The sequence below is a fragment of the Mastigoproctus giganteus genome, chromosome 13 (assembly GCF_048544385.1).
Source record: "Mastigoproctus giganteus isolate SK-2022 chromosome 13, ASM4854438v1, whole genome shotgun sequence".
Taxonomy (NCBI): Eukaryota; Metazoa; Arthropoda; class Arachnida; order Uropygi; family Thelyphonidae; genus Mastigoproctus; species Mastigoproctus giganteus.
Window position 1 is genome coordinate 83,145,310 of NC_143587.1, and position 17,168 is coordinate 83,162,477.

The 17,168-nt window shown below is 37.1% G+C and overlaps 1 protein-coding gene across 1 annotated transcript in view; it reads left to right on the top strand.

Moving 5' to 3' along the window:
- LOC150076225 (copine-8-like) overlaps positions 1-17,168 on the top strand; it is a 324,722-nt gene that overhangs the window by 207,019 nt on the left and 100,535 nt on the right. The window contains exon 11 of the mRNA XM_090387972.1: positions 15,144-15,219. Within this exon, the coding sequence (XP_090244098.1) occupies positions 15,144-15,219 (76 nt within the window). The remainder of the gene's footprint in view (positions 1-15,143; positions 15,220-17,168) is intronic.

Consider the following 17,168-nt stretch of genomic DNA (forward strand, 5'->3'; position numbering starts at 1 on the left):
CCTGTATATCATTGACAAGACACCATGAGCTACTCTTGCAGCCCGTCTGCACTGCTCAGAGAACTTCATATCTGCCTGCACAATAACCACCAGGTCCTTTTCATTCTCTACCACTGTCAGTGTAGTACCACAGAGTTGATACGTCACTCTGGGGTTGCTGCTTCCCATATGTAGTACTTTACATTTGTCAATGTTAAACTTCATTTGCCATCTCTCAGCCAATCTACTCAACTTTTCTAGATCCTGTTGTAGCAGTGTACTGTCATTAGTGGCCTTACAACCCTGCCAGCCTTAGTATCGTCTGCAAACTTAGACATTAAGCTTGATATACCATCATCAATATCATTTATAAATACAGAAAACAACAATGGACCCAACACTGAACCCTGAGGGACTCCACTAATAACATTAGTCCACGATGAGCAGTTTCCATTGATTACCACTCTCTGTCTTCTCCCACTCAACCATCCCTTTATCCATAGCAGCAATTTGCCTCCAATGCCACACTGCTCCAATTTGTGCAGCGGTCTTCCATGTGCAACAGTATCAAAAGCATTTCCAAATATATGATATCAAAGTTATTCCCTGCATCCAGTTCCTTCGTGACTGTATCATAGTATCCAATCAAATTGGTCAGGCAAGACTTTCCCTTAACAAAACCATGCTGTGTCTGAGCTATAATTGAAGTCTTGTCTAGATGATCCTGCAGTTCTTCTTTAACCAGTGCTTCATTAATTTTCCTGGAACAGAAGTTAAACTAACAGGACTATAATTATTTCTGTTGGCCTTTGATCCTCCTTTGTGAATTCGAGTCACATCTGCACATCCCCTTACCCCTGACGGTAGTTACCTCTTTGAGTAAATCCCACTTCAGCATATTGTGATCACTGCCACCTAGTGGTTCCTTTATCTGCAGTTTCTTAATGCATGAAGAATCACTACTGATAATCAAATCAAGAGTATTATTCCCTCTAGTTGTCTCCTGAACATGCTGATGTAGAAAACAATCATCCAATAAATCCACAAAAGTCTTGCTAGTGTGTGAATGACGAACCCATAAATTCCAGTCAATATCTGGGAAATTAAAATCCCCCATTATAAGACTCTCTGATTTACTGGCCCGTTCTATTTCCCTATACAGTTTCTTATTATACTCATCAGAGTCATTAGGCCTATAACACAGTCCTACTCTCAATTTTGATCTCCCAATGCACCAAACTGACTCGATACTGCACTGTCCAGCAATGTCAACTGGCTTCACTTCCTTGTATTTTGTATGTTCTTAAATAGCATAACCAATCCTCCTTTTCTATCCTTCCTGTACACATTTTACTCCCCAAATTCCAGTTCTGCATTCCTTATATCTGTATGACACCACATCTCTGATATCCCAACAATATCTGTCTTTGATGTTCTGAGTAATACCTCAAATTCATCAAATTTATTTACCAACTCCTAGCATTGGTGTACATGCAAGTATACATATCCCTGTTCCTTTCTTAGCTACCCTAACATAACCCATGTGTTTACTTGTATCACAGTGATTCACAGCAGTCTCTGAAATACCCTGCATTTTGTTTTCCAGGCTGCTGCTCATTCCAATAGAAGCAGTGCAAGAATCACTTTCACCTGCCAGTGGCTACTGTTAATCTATTAGTCCTTGTATCCCTCCAAGCTAACAGTTTTCCGACCCACTTAACACTTCCTCGATAGCATCGGCAAATATTCTTGCACCCTTTCTATTTAAGTGTAACCCATCTCTGTAGAAGCAGTCTCTCCTGTTAACATATTTAAGTTGCATCTTAAATTTTTAAGTTATATCTTTAAGTTGCTCCACTGTCAATGCAATATTAACACTGCCACTTCTAGTGGTTCCTTTACCTAGGTATTCTTAATGCATGAAGAGTCACTGCTTATAATCATATCAAGAGTATATCTTTTTCTTGTTGATTCTCTAACATGCTTGTGTAGAAAACAGGCATCCGATAAATCCAGAGAATTCTTTCTGCTGTATGATGGACAAACCCACAAGTTCCAGTGAATATCTGAAAAGTTAAAATCCACCATTATATAACATTCTGATTTCCTGGCCCATGCAATATATCTGTGTGTTTGTTTGTTGTACTTATCTCAGTCATATGGCATATAATATATTCCTTTTTTTTTTTTTTTTCTTCCAACTACCTATTTCATGTCATACCAAATTGATATTGCATCGGCCACCCACATCAACTGGGTGCATTGCCTTAGACTCTACGTGCTTCTTAACGAACAGCATAACTCTTCCCTGGCTCCCTTCATGTCCTGTCTGGCATTTCTGTACAGTTATGTTTTCTCCAAATTAATGGATATTGCTCAATCACTGTTACCGAACAGATTCATGTTAAAATGGAAGATGAAATCATTCGATATAGCCTCTTTGCATGGAATATATTGATCTGTGACATTGTTAGAAGCTTTCCTCTTGCTTTATAAGGTGGTCAAGGCAAAGGTGCCAAATATTTCTGCAACCATTATTGTATGTGACCCCAACTTGGCATTAGAACGGTTGAACTTCTCTCTGCTTTTCTCATATTGTATATGTTAATGTTATCAGAGACATTAGTTCTGTTTACTTGATTTCATTGTACTGCCAATTTAGTAACAACATTGATCCATACATTTCATATCAAGAACATACTTTAAATGTATTAATTCAGAAGAATATGATTACCAGTGACACTAACACTCACTCCACCTTTTGGAATTCTTGGTACAGTAGTTTCATTGATCAATGTGGAGAGCTTCTAAAAAGTTTAATCACCTCCAGAAATCTTGTCCTACTTGACCAACAACGTAAAGGTAAACTGTAACCATTATCAATCCACTACAGGATGGATGCCTCCTCAACAATTCATGTTTGTCAATTCAATTTGTTTGAAAATTCAATTTGTCGCGAAGTTTCCTAACCTGGGAAAGGTATTTTTGTTTATTAGAATACTGAGATCTTAAGGCAAGTTTAACTGTATTACAAGATGTGGCAAGTGCTAGTTGCTTTATGCCTGAAATTTTATGATTTAAATTGACCCTGGCAAACTGCGGAACGATGTTGCTTTGAAGGCAATATTTTAGAAAAGAAATATGTTAACTTTGGGCCGAGTATCTTAGTGTTAATCTAATGTAATTTTGCACCAAGCTGTCCAAAAAATCACCCATAATTGTGTGTATAGATATATTTCCCAGGTTAGGAAACTTAGCGACAAATTAAAAAATTATCTGCATCCTAACAATTGGTCTGTATTGAAGACCTCCGTAGATTTGCAACATGAAGCACAGGCCTCAGAAATAAAAAAGAGACACATTAAAAAATTGAATGACATACTTTTTTATTTAACGAGGCCAAAATACTTAAGTGTCCAATGTAATTATACCAGACTATTAATTGCAGAAACTGTCAAAATTAAATTACATGAGAATTCTGTTAATGTTCGCCGGCCATTTCTAATCTCCAATTCATGGGCTTTTACACACATGCGCGAAGACAAATAATCCCTATTTAAGTGTCATGCCCACCCACCCCTATTTGGTAATTTTCGTTTCTGTGATCATGACAAGATCAAAAAGCGTTGTCAGCTTCAGGGAGGAAAATCGTTATTTGCAATTTTTTTCATTAAATTTCTTTTAATTAATTTAATAGCGCCTCCGTAGCCAGGTGGGAAGGAGCAGCAGTGCGTAGCACACGCTTCTTGATTAGACTGGGGTTCGAGCCCGTCACCACCAAATACGGAGAATGCGGAAAGGTCAGAGAATTACCACCGCATATTCTGGAGCTAATGCTCCTAAAAACCAAATAACAAACAACAAACAATTAATTTAATATTTAATTGCATTCAATTGATTTCTAATTGTCATCATTTGATTTCTAATTGTGTTCGATTGTTTTTTAATTGTGTTCAATTGAGTTTTAATTATTTTTTTACAGTAATGTAAGATTTGTGATTTTTTCATTTTAATTGCTGGAGAGTATCATATGGAAGTGTTCTACATATTATATTGAGGTAAACTTCTCTTATTATTTTACAAATATTGATATCAATATAGAACACATTAGGCATTACAGCTCTGGTTCATACTATCAAATTCTTACCATGTATATACCATATCCAAAATTTCATTACTTCATACAGTATGCCCCCCCCCACTTTTTCTTACTATTGAATACACCACAAATTGTCAAATTAATAGAGTAAGCTTATCTGCAAAAAGACCTAAACCTCCTAAACAGTTCCTAGTTCATTTCACAAATATACGTGGTCTCAGTTCTAATCTCAATGATGTCCATTTCCACTTCAGTCTGCCAAACCCCATGTACTTTTTCTGACAGAATCTCAGTTATCATTTGATTCAACCACTGCTCATCTCAGTTGCCCAAATTATTCGCTGTATGATTCCTTTTGCCTCAAAGGTGGTACTTGTGCATATGTCCGTTCCGATATTCCCTGTCAAAGACTTCGTAATTTGGAATCTCCTCTGGCTTAAAATCTCTTTCGATCTTCTCTGGCTTAAAATCTCTCTATCTCATTGTCAAATTCATCTGTTGTATCTACCATTTTCCCTACTCCACTAATCACTTGAAACTCTTTGACTTCCTCTCTTTGCAACTTGACTTTCTCCAGTCCAACTTTCCTAACAGTGAGGTAATTTTCCTTGGTGATTTATTCCTTGGCACCTCCAATCACAACTTGGTGATTGTCTCTTCTCCAATAGAGCTGTTGTTATTTATTTGTTATTTGATTTTTAGGAGCATTAGCAACTAAGGCCATATTGCTCTGGGAATATGCGGTGGCCATTCCCTGACCTTTCTGCAACCTCCGTATTTGGTGGTCATGGGCTTGAACTCCTGTCTAATCAAAACGCGTGTGCTACACACTGCTGCTCCTGCCCACCTGGCTAATTAGGTGCCCTCCAATGGAGCCTTTATCTAATGATAATTCCCAACCTCGTATTGTTTGGCATTACAAGAATGCAAAATGGGATGACCTGTTATATTTCTTTTCTTCTTTTCCTTGATCGGATTACTGTTTCAAAACTTCTGATGTCAACATTTGCTCAAATCGTGTCAGTGAAATTATTCTTGTAGGAATGGAATCTTTTATCCACACTCCACTTTAAAATCTCGTCCTCTATCTAAACCTTGGTTTTCTAATATGTGTGCTAATGTTGTTCAAGAGAACAAGGTCACATATCGTAATTGGCTTGTTTCCAATACTTCAGTTTCATTTTCTGCCTACACCAAAGTAAACCACAATTGTTAAGCAGTTATTAATCAGTCTAAATTAGATTTTGAACAGGCTAAGAGTAGAAAACTTAACTTCTTGGCGTAATGGTAGCCGAGCTTCCTGGTCTCTTGCCAAAGCTATTGGCTGCAACTTTTGCCCATCTCTGCTCACACCTCTGTCAAAACCAGATGGTTCTGTTGTCACTTCAGCCAAGGATAAAGCTGACCTTTTGGTTGGTTTTGATTTTATTGGCGCATTAGCTACTAAGGCTATAATCCCATTATAGCCTTAGTAGAAAAATGGGATTAGCATCCCATTTTTCTTCTAACTCATGTATTAATGATCTTGGTAAAACACCTCCCACCATTTCCAACATGCTCCATTCAATGTCTCCTGTGGTCTTCCATCAAAAGGATGTCAGAAGGATTTTGACGAATCTTGATGCTAAGAAAGCTCCAGGTCCTGATGATATTTTTGCACTTGTTCTCAAAACTTGTACTGCTGAACTTACTCCTGTTCTTTGGCGCATTTTTTCATTTTCTTATTCCAAAGGTGTTTTTCCTTCTGCTTGGAAATTTGCTCATATCCAGCCAGTTCCTAAAATAGTGTGACAAATCCCTCCCATTTAATTATCATCCGATTGCAATTACTTCTACTCTTTCTAAAGTAATGGAGAAATCAATTAACCGCCAACTCTTAAACTACCTAGAATCTTCCGTCTGATCAACGATCACCAGTATGGATTCCATTAGTGTCGATCCACTGGTGATATTCTGGCTTATGTTACCCATTTATGGACTAATTCAATGGAAAAGTTCGGTGAAAGACTAGCAGTTGCTCTTGACATCTCAAAGGCTTTCGATCATGTTGGTGTAAAGGTCTTCTAAACAAGCTTCCATCTTATGGTTAGCCAATTTTTTTTTTGTAATTGTTTATCCAGTTTTCTCTCCGATTGCTTACTGAGGATGATGGTAGATGGCTCTGTCTTCTAACTTCTCCGCTAATGCCGGTGTCCCCCCAAGGTTCAGTTCTTTCCCCCACTCTTTTCCTCTTGTATATTAATGACCTTCTTCCATTGACTGGAAATCCTATCCATAATTTTGCCTATGATAGCACATTGCATTCCACTTTCCTTTTTGAGAAATCTTCCCCTGCTCAATCAGCTTCAACTTCTCAAATATCTGCTACCAATTCCTTAAATGCCGATCTCCAGGTAATTTTCCAGCAGGGCAAAGACAACTTAGTTGATTTCAATCCTTCTAAAACTTAGTCTTGTCTTATATACCCTCCAAAAAGGATTCTTCTGCTCCTATGCTTATCTTTGTTGACACCGCGATTTCTAGGCAAGATATATATCTCTTTTGGGGATTATCCTGACTTCTAATCTCCCATGGCACAAGCACATTACAAATATTGCTTCCTCTGCATCTAAAAAACTTGGTTTTCTCTTTTGCTCTTGGCGTTACTTTTCTTCCAAACAGCTGTTCACTCTGTACAAATCGCAAATCTACCCTACTACATCTTGGGCAGTGCCCCCAAAATTCCATTCAGAAGAGAGTGGCGCCTCCGTAGCCAGGTGGGCAGGAGCAGCAGTGCGTAGCACACACTACTTGATTAGACTGGGGTTCGAGCCCATGACCACCAAATACGGAGGATGCAGAAATGTCAGGAATGACCATCGCAAATCCCCAGAGCAATATGGCATTAGTTGCTAATGCTCTTAAAAACCAAATAATAACATCAGAAGAGGCAGTTATGTTAATTAATGACTCCTCTCTAACAGAGTCTCGCCACTTGCTGTCTCATAGATGTAATGTTTCTGCTGCATGCCTTTTCTACAGATACTTCCACGGGCACTGTTCTTCTGAAGTGGCTTCTGTAATTCCCGCTCTCTTTCAAAACAATCTGAACATGTGCCACCACCAGCCAACATCCATTTACTGTCTGACTTCAAACTCACAGAACCAACTTTTCATCTTCCTCGTTTATTCATTCAACTGCAGTTTTCTGGAACAACCTTCCTTCATACATATTTCCTGAAAATTACAATCTACAGAAGTTTAAGTGTAATGTCAACAAATATCTTCTTTCGTCTTCTCAACTTCCAACCCAAGCACAGTTCTAAGTACTATAGGTTCTAATACTTCTTGTGTTTGGGGTTTTCATAAAAAATGTATATATATACAAATTTGTATATATATATCTGGGTCTGTTATTAGATGAAAGATTAATTTTTGTTCAACATGTTAATTTCATTTAAATGTATTATACGGCTGTTTTTGTTCCCATTATTTGTTATGTTACCAATATTGACCATTATAGAACAGTGCTCAAATATTAATGTTGCTTAAAATCACCAAGGCCTGTCACACGTTATCAACTGCAGCTATACAGGTCTTTGCTTGGAGGATACCATTAGACCTTGAAGTCATTTATTCTGGGGCTTTGTTACTGTCTTCCTGACAACATTTTGGATATTGATATTGACCTTACTGCTAACATTAAATCAGAAAAGACAAGAATTAAAAAATCATTTCTATATTTGGCAGTGAAGATGTAACAACTGCATTTTAGGAACGATGACCAAAGCATTTTAGGAAAGATGTTGAGATGCTGGAATGAGTACAGAGAAGGGCAACGAGATTGGTGTGTGAAATAAAGGGTTTTTGTTACCAAGAAAGGCTTAAGTTCTGCAAATTGCAGCTTCTGGAGACTAGGCACCTGCAAGGTGATCTAATTGAGGTGCATAAAGAAAGGCCTTAAATGGATTGAGCAAGCTCAGTGCTAATGGGATCCTTCCTCTTGCTCAGATTACTCACCTGAGGTGGCATAAATTCAAATTGAGGAAAGGCAATTGTAGAATAGATGTGTGGAAATTGGCCTTTAGCCAGTGGGTGTTTGATAGTTGGAACAGACTTCCATCTGTTGTAGTGGAGGTCAGAAACTTAAATAAGTTCAAGGCAGAACTAGATAAACATTTGGAGTGAATGGATGGGTGAAATGGGAAGTTTTTTTTTTTTTTTGGCTGATGCTATATAAGCGTTCTTTTTTTTTTTTTTTTGCATCATATGCCTCTACTAATGCTAATGCTAATTTTATACCTAAAATGTCATTTGTGTCTAAATCTACCTTTCTTTGATTTCAGCCTAGTCTGTATAATGGCCATTTCATCATGGGTCTCTCAACCAAATGCTTTTTGAGAGAGGAGCATCAACTGTGATTCATATCCTCCTGAATAACCCAGTTTGTTATCTAGTGTGAGATTTTTAAAATATTTTATTTATTTATTTATTCCTTTGACTGACCCTAGGCCTACCTTGCCAGGGGTTGGATTTTATTCCACTTACTGGTTTTCCTTTACCCAGTAAGAGTATGTATGCTACGACGGCTTGTGACGAGGTGGGCCACCTTATTGTGACCAGAACGATAACCAGGAAGCTATTGTCTGAATGATGCTCTCTCTCTCTCTCTCTCTCTCTGGTTGCTAAGTACCCAGTCAGACAGCACTCTGTCATAATACCGCACAACACATAATTTATTTATTTATTTATTTATTCTTTTACTAACCCCAAGCATCATCAACTGCCATCACACACACACACACACACACACACACACACACACACACACACACACACACACACACACACACACACACACACACACACACACACCCCCTTTCTGCACATGTTGTACTCACCATATTCAAATTCTGCATCCCTTCCAAGTGGCTCCATATCTCCGCTAACTGTACAGTGTCTACGTTTGATGAACAAATTCATCAAATTTTGTTGCCATGCTCCTATCGTTAGTGTATGGTGAAGTATATATACACCTGTTTCTGCTCTTAGTAACCCTTACATAGCTCACATACTTGCTTATCTTATGAGGACCCCCCACCAGCAGGCTTTGTAATCCCTTACACCTTGCTTTCCAGGCTGCTGTGGCACAATAAAAGTAGTGCAAGAATCATTTTCACCTCTGCCTGCTGCTGCTGCTATTAATATATTAGGGTGCGTGTTCCCCCCCCCCCAAAACTAGCAGTTTTCTGACCCACTTTACACTGCCTTGATAGCAACATTAAATATTCTTGTATCCCTTCCAAATTCAAGTGTATCCCTCTAAAAATAGCCTTTCCTGTTAACAAGCACAGAGAATTCTAAGAAAAATTTTAATCTGAGAGCAGACTACTACAGTCTGTCTCTTCAGGTTTGAATTGATTGACAATGATTCATGTAATGATTTTTATTACTATTTTTGCCTTCCACTTCATCTTCTTGTGTTTTATTTTCAAAGTAATGTAAACAAACATTTCTTAACTGATGTTTGGTATATCTTCTACAGAAATTAGGTACCCTTTGTGTTATGTGTAATTATTGTTCTTATTTTAACTCGGATTCACATTATTAGAGTGATATGAATTCAAAAATCAAATTGGAATTTTAATTTTTTTTTTTAAATTTTAAATTCATTAAAAGTCTTTGTTACTTTCTCTTTGATGTAATGCTGTGTTCTGTATCTATTATTTTATCAACTTCAAGATCTGAATTCCAGAGGTTTGGCTTTTGGAAGCCAAAATCAGACAGGCACCATCTTCTCCTCTGATTTTAAAATCTATTTTCACTTTGCCATCTATAAAACAGATGCACATGCTTGTATGCATGCATGCATATACATTTCTCAGGGTCCAATGCAAGAAAACATGTATTAAAATATATAAGGAACAACAAGGTTCAGTTTGTTTCACATTATAAATAATTAAACTGAACGAAGAGGCTTGCCACAATATTTTCTTATGAAACTCTTGTATTCTGATTCTCACTATATTACTAACTTTAAAATTTATTATATTTATTGATTTATTATAGTTCCAAATATAAAGGTTGGAGCCTTCAATTGTTGGTACCAGATATTTTGTATCGTACATTTTCTTTCAAATGCTGAAAAAAATTCATTTAAGTTAATTTATAAAAATTTTAACTTTGGTAATGTAGTGAGAATCAGGATACAATGGTTTCATAAGAAAATATTGAGGTATGCCTCTTCATTCAGTTTAAAAACATATTGTACTCCACAAAAGGTTATAGAATATGTGCACTGCATATATAGAATTTTTGTTCACTTAATGGTTTTTTGAACTGGAGATTGTAAGTGATTAATAGTTTCATGTTTATATTTTAAGATTTCATGTTTTTTTTTTTTTTTTTTTTTTAAAGATTAGTTTTATTGAAAATTTAATGTGTAAAATTAATTTTAAATTTTCAATTATTTTTTTTCGTTTGTAACCACATTTCTAAGAATGTGGTTACACAGCATCAGTGCTGGGTTAAATTAGGAGCTTAGCAGCATAATCTGCATATTGATTTGTATCTTAAACAAATTGCTTCAGTTAATCCTGTGATAGTTTGTCCCAACCACATACCCCACAAAACAGCATAGTTACTACACTCCAACATAGTTATTATACATACATGTAGATGGGAATATTCATTTACAAATGTTTCCCATGTAACCCATCTCTCTCTCTCTCTCTCTCTCTCTCTCTCTCTCTCTCTCTCTCTCTCTCTGGTGTGTTTCATTGTCTCTGGTGACATATTTAACCCCAAGGGCTCACATCATCTGGTGAGTATGGGCTTGGCACACCCAGGGTCCCAAGCTGGATATCATCATTCTTCTCTTTCTTGGTGATTCCTTTCTACTCCTGTCTGTCTCTTTCTCACTCTGAGGGTAACTCGGGATTTTTTTTTTTTTGCTGGTGCAGCATAAGCCTCAGGCTTCCTTGCACCATATGGCTAATAATAATAATAATAATAATAATGACGATTCAACATTGTGACAGTGAGTGATCAGTAAGCAACAATATATTTAACATTGGAAAATGTATTGCAATTATCAGGGAGGATGAAGAAATAGCCTCTTATTTGTCACTTAGGTATGCATGCACCTTTCCTCTACAAATCATTGTAATAGGAATTATATTTATTGAGGAAAAAATGTAGGAGGGAATTAATTTAATAATGACTCTTATACATAAGTAAAAGGAATCAAGACAGTTTATTCATTTTATCATTGTGCTGCATGGGAGAATTCTTTCCACCATTATTTTTCCTTTGTTCATCAGCCTGCAGGGTCCACTCAGACTTTGAAATCTGTTGCTGATCAGATACTATTTTATGCTACTACATTAAAAAAAAAGGTAAGCAGCCATTATCTCTGCTGCAGGATGGAAGCCTCCTCAACAATTCATGTTGGGGAAACGGACCATAATCTGCCATGCTGGTCCAGTGCAGATTGGCTAGATCAACCATATTTAGCAGTCAGGGCTTAAACCTTGGTCTAATCAAAGAGTGTATGCTACAACACTCCTGCTCTTGTCCACTTGGCTATGGTTAATGTGTTTAATAATCAGTAATTTCCAAATGGTTTTGTGATACTTAAAATGCTGCAAGCTTCTTTAAGATGCACCATGAGATTAAGGGAAGAAAACTCAATTAAGCCCAATCACTGTTTGTTGTTACTGTACATAGATTGGCATCAACCTTGATTGTGTGAGTAACACAGTAAGTGATGACTTGCTTTGCACTATGGGATCAGTTTTGCTACAAAATTGATCTCGTGGTGCAAAGCAAGTTGACACAGATTGCATTGATATAGGTATAAGGTATGTTCATGTCAGATGACACCTGGGATTTCTCCCATCTCCGCGTGTGTTCGCTGTATCGAAGACAGTACACTGTCAAGCCAGAGACTTGAAAGTGTATGGCCATGTCTGTGCAGTGTGATGTGTTGTGCCCATTGTTTGTCCGGCCTATTGGCAACCAGGCCCCTAGTGGGGCCTGACGTTGCCCATACTACGCCACATGGCGGCTAGCCAGGTGGGTTCAGTATCACAACAAGTTGCTCTGGCAGGTCCTGCCACCTAGTTTCCTGGGATTTCAGTGGCTAGGACCTTAAAAAAAAAAAAAAAAAAAAATTTCACGCATTTGACATTAATGCTTAATGGGATTGCTGTTAGTAAATCACTGGTTGAAGTTGAACGCTAGAGAGATGTGTTAAAAGGCCTAATAGGTTGGGCAAAATTTTAATGTTATTAAATTTAGACATGTGAGGCTATATACTAGATGAAAGATAATAGTGGGAGGGGAGGGGAGGCTGAAGAATAGGGAGTAGAAGTAAGGGGTCAATAGAAGAGATGATCCCTGCTAGGCAGTGTGGCATGCCCATGCCACACCAGAGGGAAGTTTGGATGACAGGTGCTGAAAAGTTATTTCCCCCTGCCATGGATAGGGGTTTTGGTTTTCCTGTTTGTCGCAGAAGGTGGTCGCTTTATTGACAGCTCGGTTAGTGCTTGGTTGAGGTACTGGGTTGCTGGTATTATGTTCTTTCCCGGACAACAATAGAGGGAGATGAGGAACATCTCTCCCAGAGGCAACACAATGTGGGTGCAGGCAGCCCAAGGTGAACAGAGGTGAGTGACTTTGGTGATTGTTAGGACCGGGTTCCGCACAATGATGGCTGCCCAGCGGGTTACACCATCTGCCTGTACAATTTTGTACCTTAAGGGATATCCCCGGACTTTATACTTTATTTGCAACTGTGTAGGGTTCCTGGATTAATAGAGTATCGCAGTTTTCTTCTTCTGCGTTTTTTGTGATTTGGCCTGTGACTGCATATGCTGTTTGGACATTTATTTGCATAAATTTTAGACTATTGTTGTTGTATCCATTATTCAGAGTTCCCTTAATCGATTCTTTCCTGGTGGATGCTCTTGGCTTTCACGTAAGTGGGACAGTTTGTATCGCAAAGGGAGTGTGCATGTGGAATCTTCAGGTCCCTGCAGTTTACACAAACTGGGTTTTTACCCTTGTTTGGGCAGGAGTTGAAACTGTGTCCCTTCTCTCCGCAGTGACCACAGGTCACAGTTTGGGAACACGTATGTGTTGGCAGCAGCAGAAGCACTTTGGGACTGCTACATGCTCCCTGTAGCAACGTGTTCCCCAGTTTATCTATATTCGGGGGTGCCTCATTATGATTCTCCAAGCATCCAGGGTTAGTTCAATCACTCAATTTATGGCGGTACTGTTCCTGCTTTTTGTCTGATATTTTGGCTGTACAGCTGTTGCTGGGTCAACCTCTGGTGGGTCTTGTTGCAGGTTTCGTCTGTAAATCTCTTCTATAATGGTGGTTGATATTATGTCCTTTTCCAGGTCATACACCATGATGGATGGGCCCTTCTGCCTTGGTGGTTGAGCTACCAATCGAAGTGTGCATATTTTGACATTTTCTAAGATGCGTTTAACATCATCGCTGGTCAAGTTTCAATTATCACTCCTGTGTTTCAGGTTTTCCTGATGGACTTTATTCTTGTGCTCTTTAGGTCTTCTGTGAGAGAGTCCATCACAGCATTCTTGACATCTTAACTTGATTTATGTGTGTCCAGTGTAGTGGGCTTGAGCACCACTAAGTGTGGTTTGGGGAGCAACGTCTTTCTCGGTGGCGGTTTGACTCTGCTGTCTGGCTGGGAGTCATTTGTCCTCAATGCTTCAGAATAGGTCAGGGAGCATTGTGGCATTTCATTTTCCCCACCTTGAAGGAACACTTCCAGTTTAGCATTGGCCTTTTCGGACTAGATATGAGACTTGAGGAGAATGGTTTCCATCTTAGTCCATAGGGACACAATATCTGCTTGTAGCCATGTAGTAATTTGGTTGTTCTGTTCCTTCAGCAACTTTTCAAGCTCAGTTCTGAGTAACAGGATTTGTTCTGCGACTGGTCCTTTCAGCAGGGTAGGATCAAGGAGTCTAACCTCTTCCACTGGCTTTATTGTTTGGGTTTGTAGCTCAGATTGGGTCTTGTTGGGGTCAGTCTGAGATCTGGTCTCTCATTCATGGTTTGGGACCACACGTATCTTGTTTCTTTTCTTTGATGAGGGCGATGGCTTCTGATTATATACAGCTTCTTTGGAGTCATCATTATTGATGGTCTCAGTGTATTGTCCATCACAGTCTTCCATTTGAGAGGCAATTTCTGCTGGCATTTTGGACATGTCGGATTAACAAGATTATATTGTTATAATCTTGGGGGCACAGAACAAACTATATGTGAATACAGAGATAACCGATGTTATCTCTATATCCCACATATAGAGATAACATCGGTAATCACAATCATTCGAATAAAATACAATTTAAACCAGTGTCTATTCCGATCACAGGACTTAGTAAACTCAAACAGGAATACCACGTGGTCGATAATGAGCCATGTTCGGATGCCTATAGCTTTTATTCAACTTGTCCAGAAATTTTTCTGAGTGGTTCCTTAAATGGAGGGGAGCTTCCTCGTTTTAATGATATATATATATATATATATATATATTGATCGAGTATCCGATTAGTATTTCCTTTCTAAATTTTTCTCCCCAAAAATCCTTGTTGTGTTTTCACTTCAAATAGAAGTGCTGAATCCTGATGAGAAATATGGTGCTATTTATTTGAAATGTGTGCCATTAGCCATACAGCAGTTTTGATTCCGAATGACACATCATCAGTGGAAAATCTGAACCAAATGATGAATATATTTCCACAATATGAGAGAAGCCAGGTGATTTCAAAAGTTTAAAATTTGAGTAAGTTTTGTGCAGAAACTTCAGGCATATGAGAATGTAATTTAAATAAACAAATTGTGAAAAGTATGTTTTTCCCAAATTGTTTTCATCAATTTGGGAAATTTAGAAAGCTTTCTTCTTGCAATAAAAGCAAGCTAAAAGTTTCAAGTATTCTGATATATACATACAATAATAATAAATACCTGATGTATTTCTTCATTCTTCTTTCCAACATTTTCTTTTCTGTCACACTAGTAGTAAAGACATTTATATTTGCACAGGCATGAATACATTGGGGGATTTACTACAAATTTGAGGACACTAGCTTTGGGACCTGGTCCTTCAAATGAATATGAGGTATAGTGCTGTTTTACTCTATTAAAATAGATTTTTTTTTTTTTTTTTTTTTTTGTTTTGTTCCATAAACTCTTAAATTAATTTTAGTAGCTATATGATTACAGGCTATAAAAGTAATTCTCTTGTAGGTCAGCAGCACAGTAGAAATTCGAAAAATAAATTTTCACATTCACATTTGTTAGTAGTGTTTGCATTAAAAAAAATTCTATCCTTTAGTGAGTGGCTTTTTGGAGTTCTATTTGAAGCAGTATAGTGTGGTTTGAAGTAAATATTTCTCATCAGTTTTTTCTCCTCGCTCATCAAATATAATATAAACATTATAAAAATGAAATACTGTATTGATCACTGTAGCAGTTACTTTTTTATAAGATTTCAAAAATAATTATCAAAACATTTATAATGCAGCCACTTTTTTTTTTTGTTTAGAAAATAACTGAAAATATAAATGTTAAAATAATTAAAAAATAAATACTTGTCTATTTTCTGTCTAACAGTCTTGGGGAAGTGCATTTCTTCCCATTGAGGGTGAAAGGCTTGGGCTTATGCTAATTTTAGAAATGATTTTGTTATACACAAGTTTACCTAAAATTAGTAATGTCATTCTTAATTGAATAACATCACCCAAAGAAACAAATCCATCATTCATTAAAACTCTTAAGGCACTATTGTCGTTTTAGTGTTACTGGACCCTCATCAGGTGGTGAGTGAGCTCAATTAGTAATTTTGTGTTAAATGGAAAATAATGTATTGAGCCTAAATGAGCAGCCAATATGTGTAGGGAAGAAAACTTCTGGTTAAACACACAACAAAAGTTACATGGGAATGCTTTGCCTGGGGTGAGAACTGCCTAGAGTCCTACATGGGCCCACTGTGCCCAATCTGCACTTGCAGTACTTGGAACCACACCTGAACCCGACCCTCAGAATTTCTATCTGCAAAACAAAAAAGATACATTAAAAAAAAATTCCTTAAATTTTGTTGAATGAATAATAATGCAAAAATCAATCATCAACAGTTTTTATTGATATTTTTATTGAAAAATAATACACAATAATTTAATTAGATAGTATGAATCAGAGCTGTACTACTCAATATGTTCTATGTTGATAATAATATTAGTAAAATAATAAGAAGAGTTTACCTCAATATAGTGCGTAGAACACTTATGATAACCTCAAGAAATTAAAACGGAAAAAATGAAAAAATCAACAACTTACCGGTACATTAGAGTAAGATATAAATAATTAAATAATCAATTTAACACAATTCAAATCAATTTAAAACAATTAAAAATCAAATTAACGCAATTAAAAGAATCTAACGAAAATATTCAAAACGATTTTCCTTCCTCAAGGAAGGAAAATCGTTTTGAATGAGGAAGTTCCTTGAGGAAGGAAAATCGTTTTGAATATTTTCGTTAGATTCTTTTAATTGCATTAATTTGATTTTTAATTGTTTTAAATTGTGTTAAATTGATTATTTAATTATTTATATCTTACTCTAATGTACCGGTAAGTTGTCAATTTTTTCGTTTTTTCCATTTTAATTTCTGGAGGTTATCATAAGGAAGTGTTCTACGCACTATATTGAGGTAAACTCCTCTTATTATTTTACTAATACAATTATTTAAATAAAATTAAATAAGGAAAATATAATGAAAGTATAAGAGGAGGTTGAAAAGCTTCTCGCCCCCTCATAGAAGGAATGCTGGAAGGTTGTAAAAAAACATTTATTTTTCAATGTAGTCCCCTCTCCCCCTTAAGTCAGCATACTTTCCGGCCCGATCCACTAGTTTTCATAACCCACTGAAATAAAATTCAGTGGGTTATGAAAGTGATTGTGCTGTGATTGATGCAGTTGTTGACTGCATCAATCACAGCATTGTCACTGTCGAATTTCTGTCCTTTTAAGTCGTTTTTGAGATTTGGAAATAGAAAATGGTCTCATGG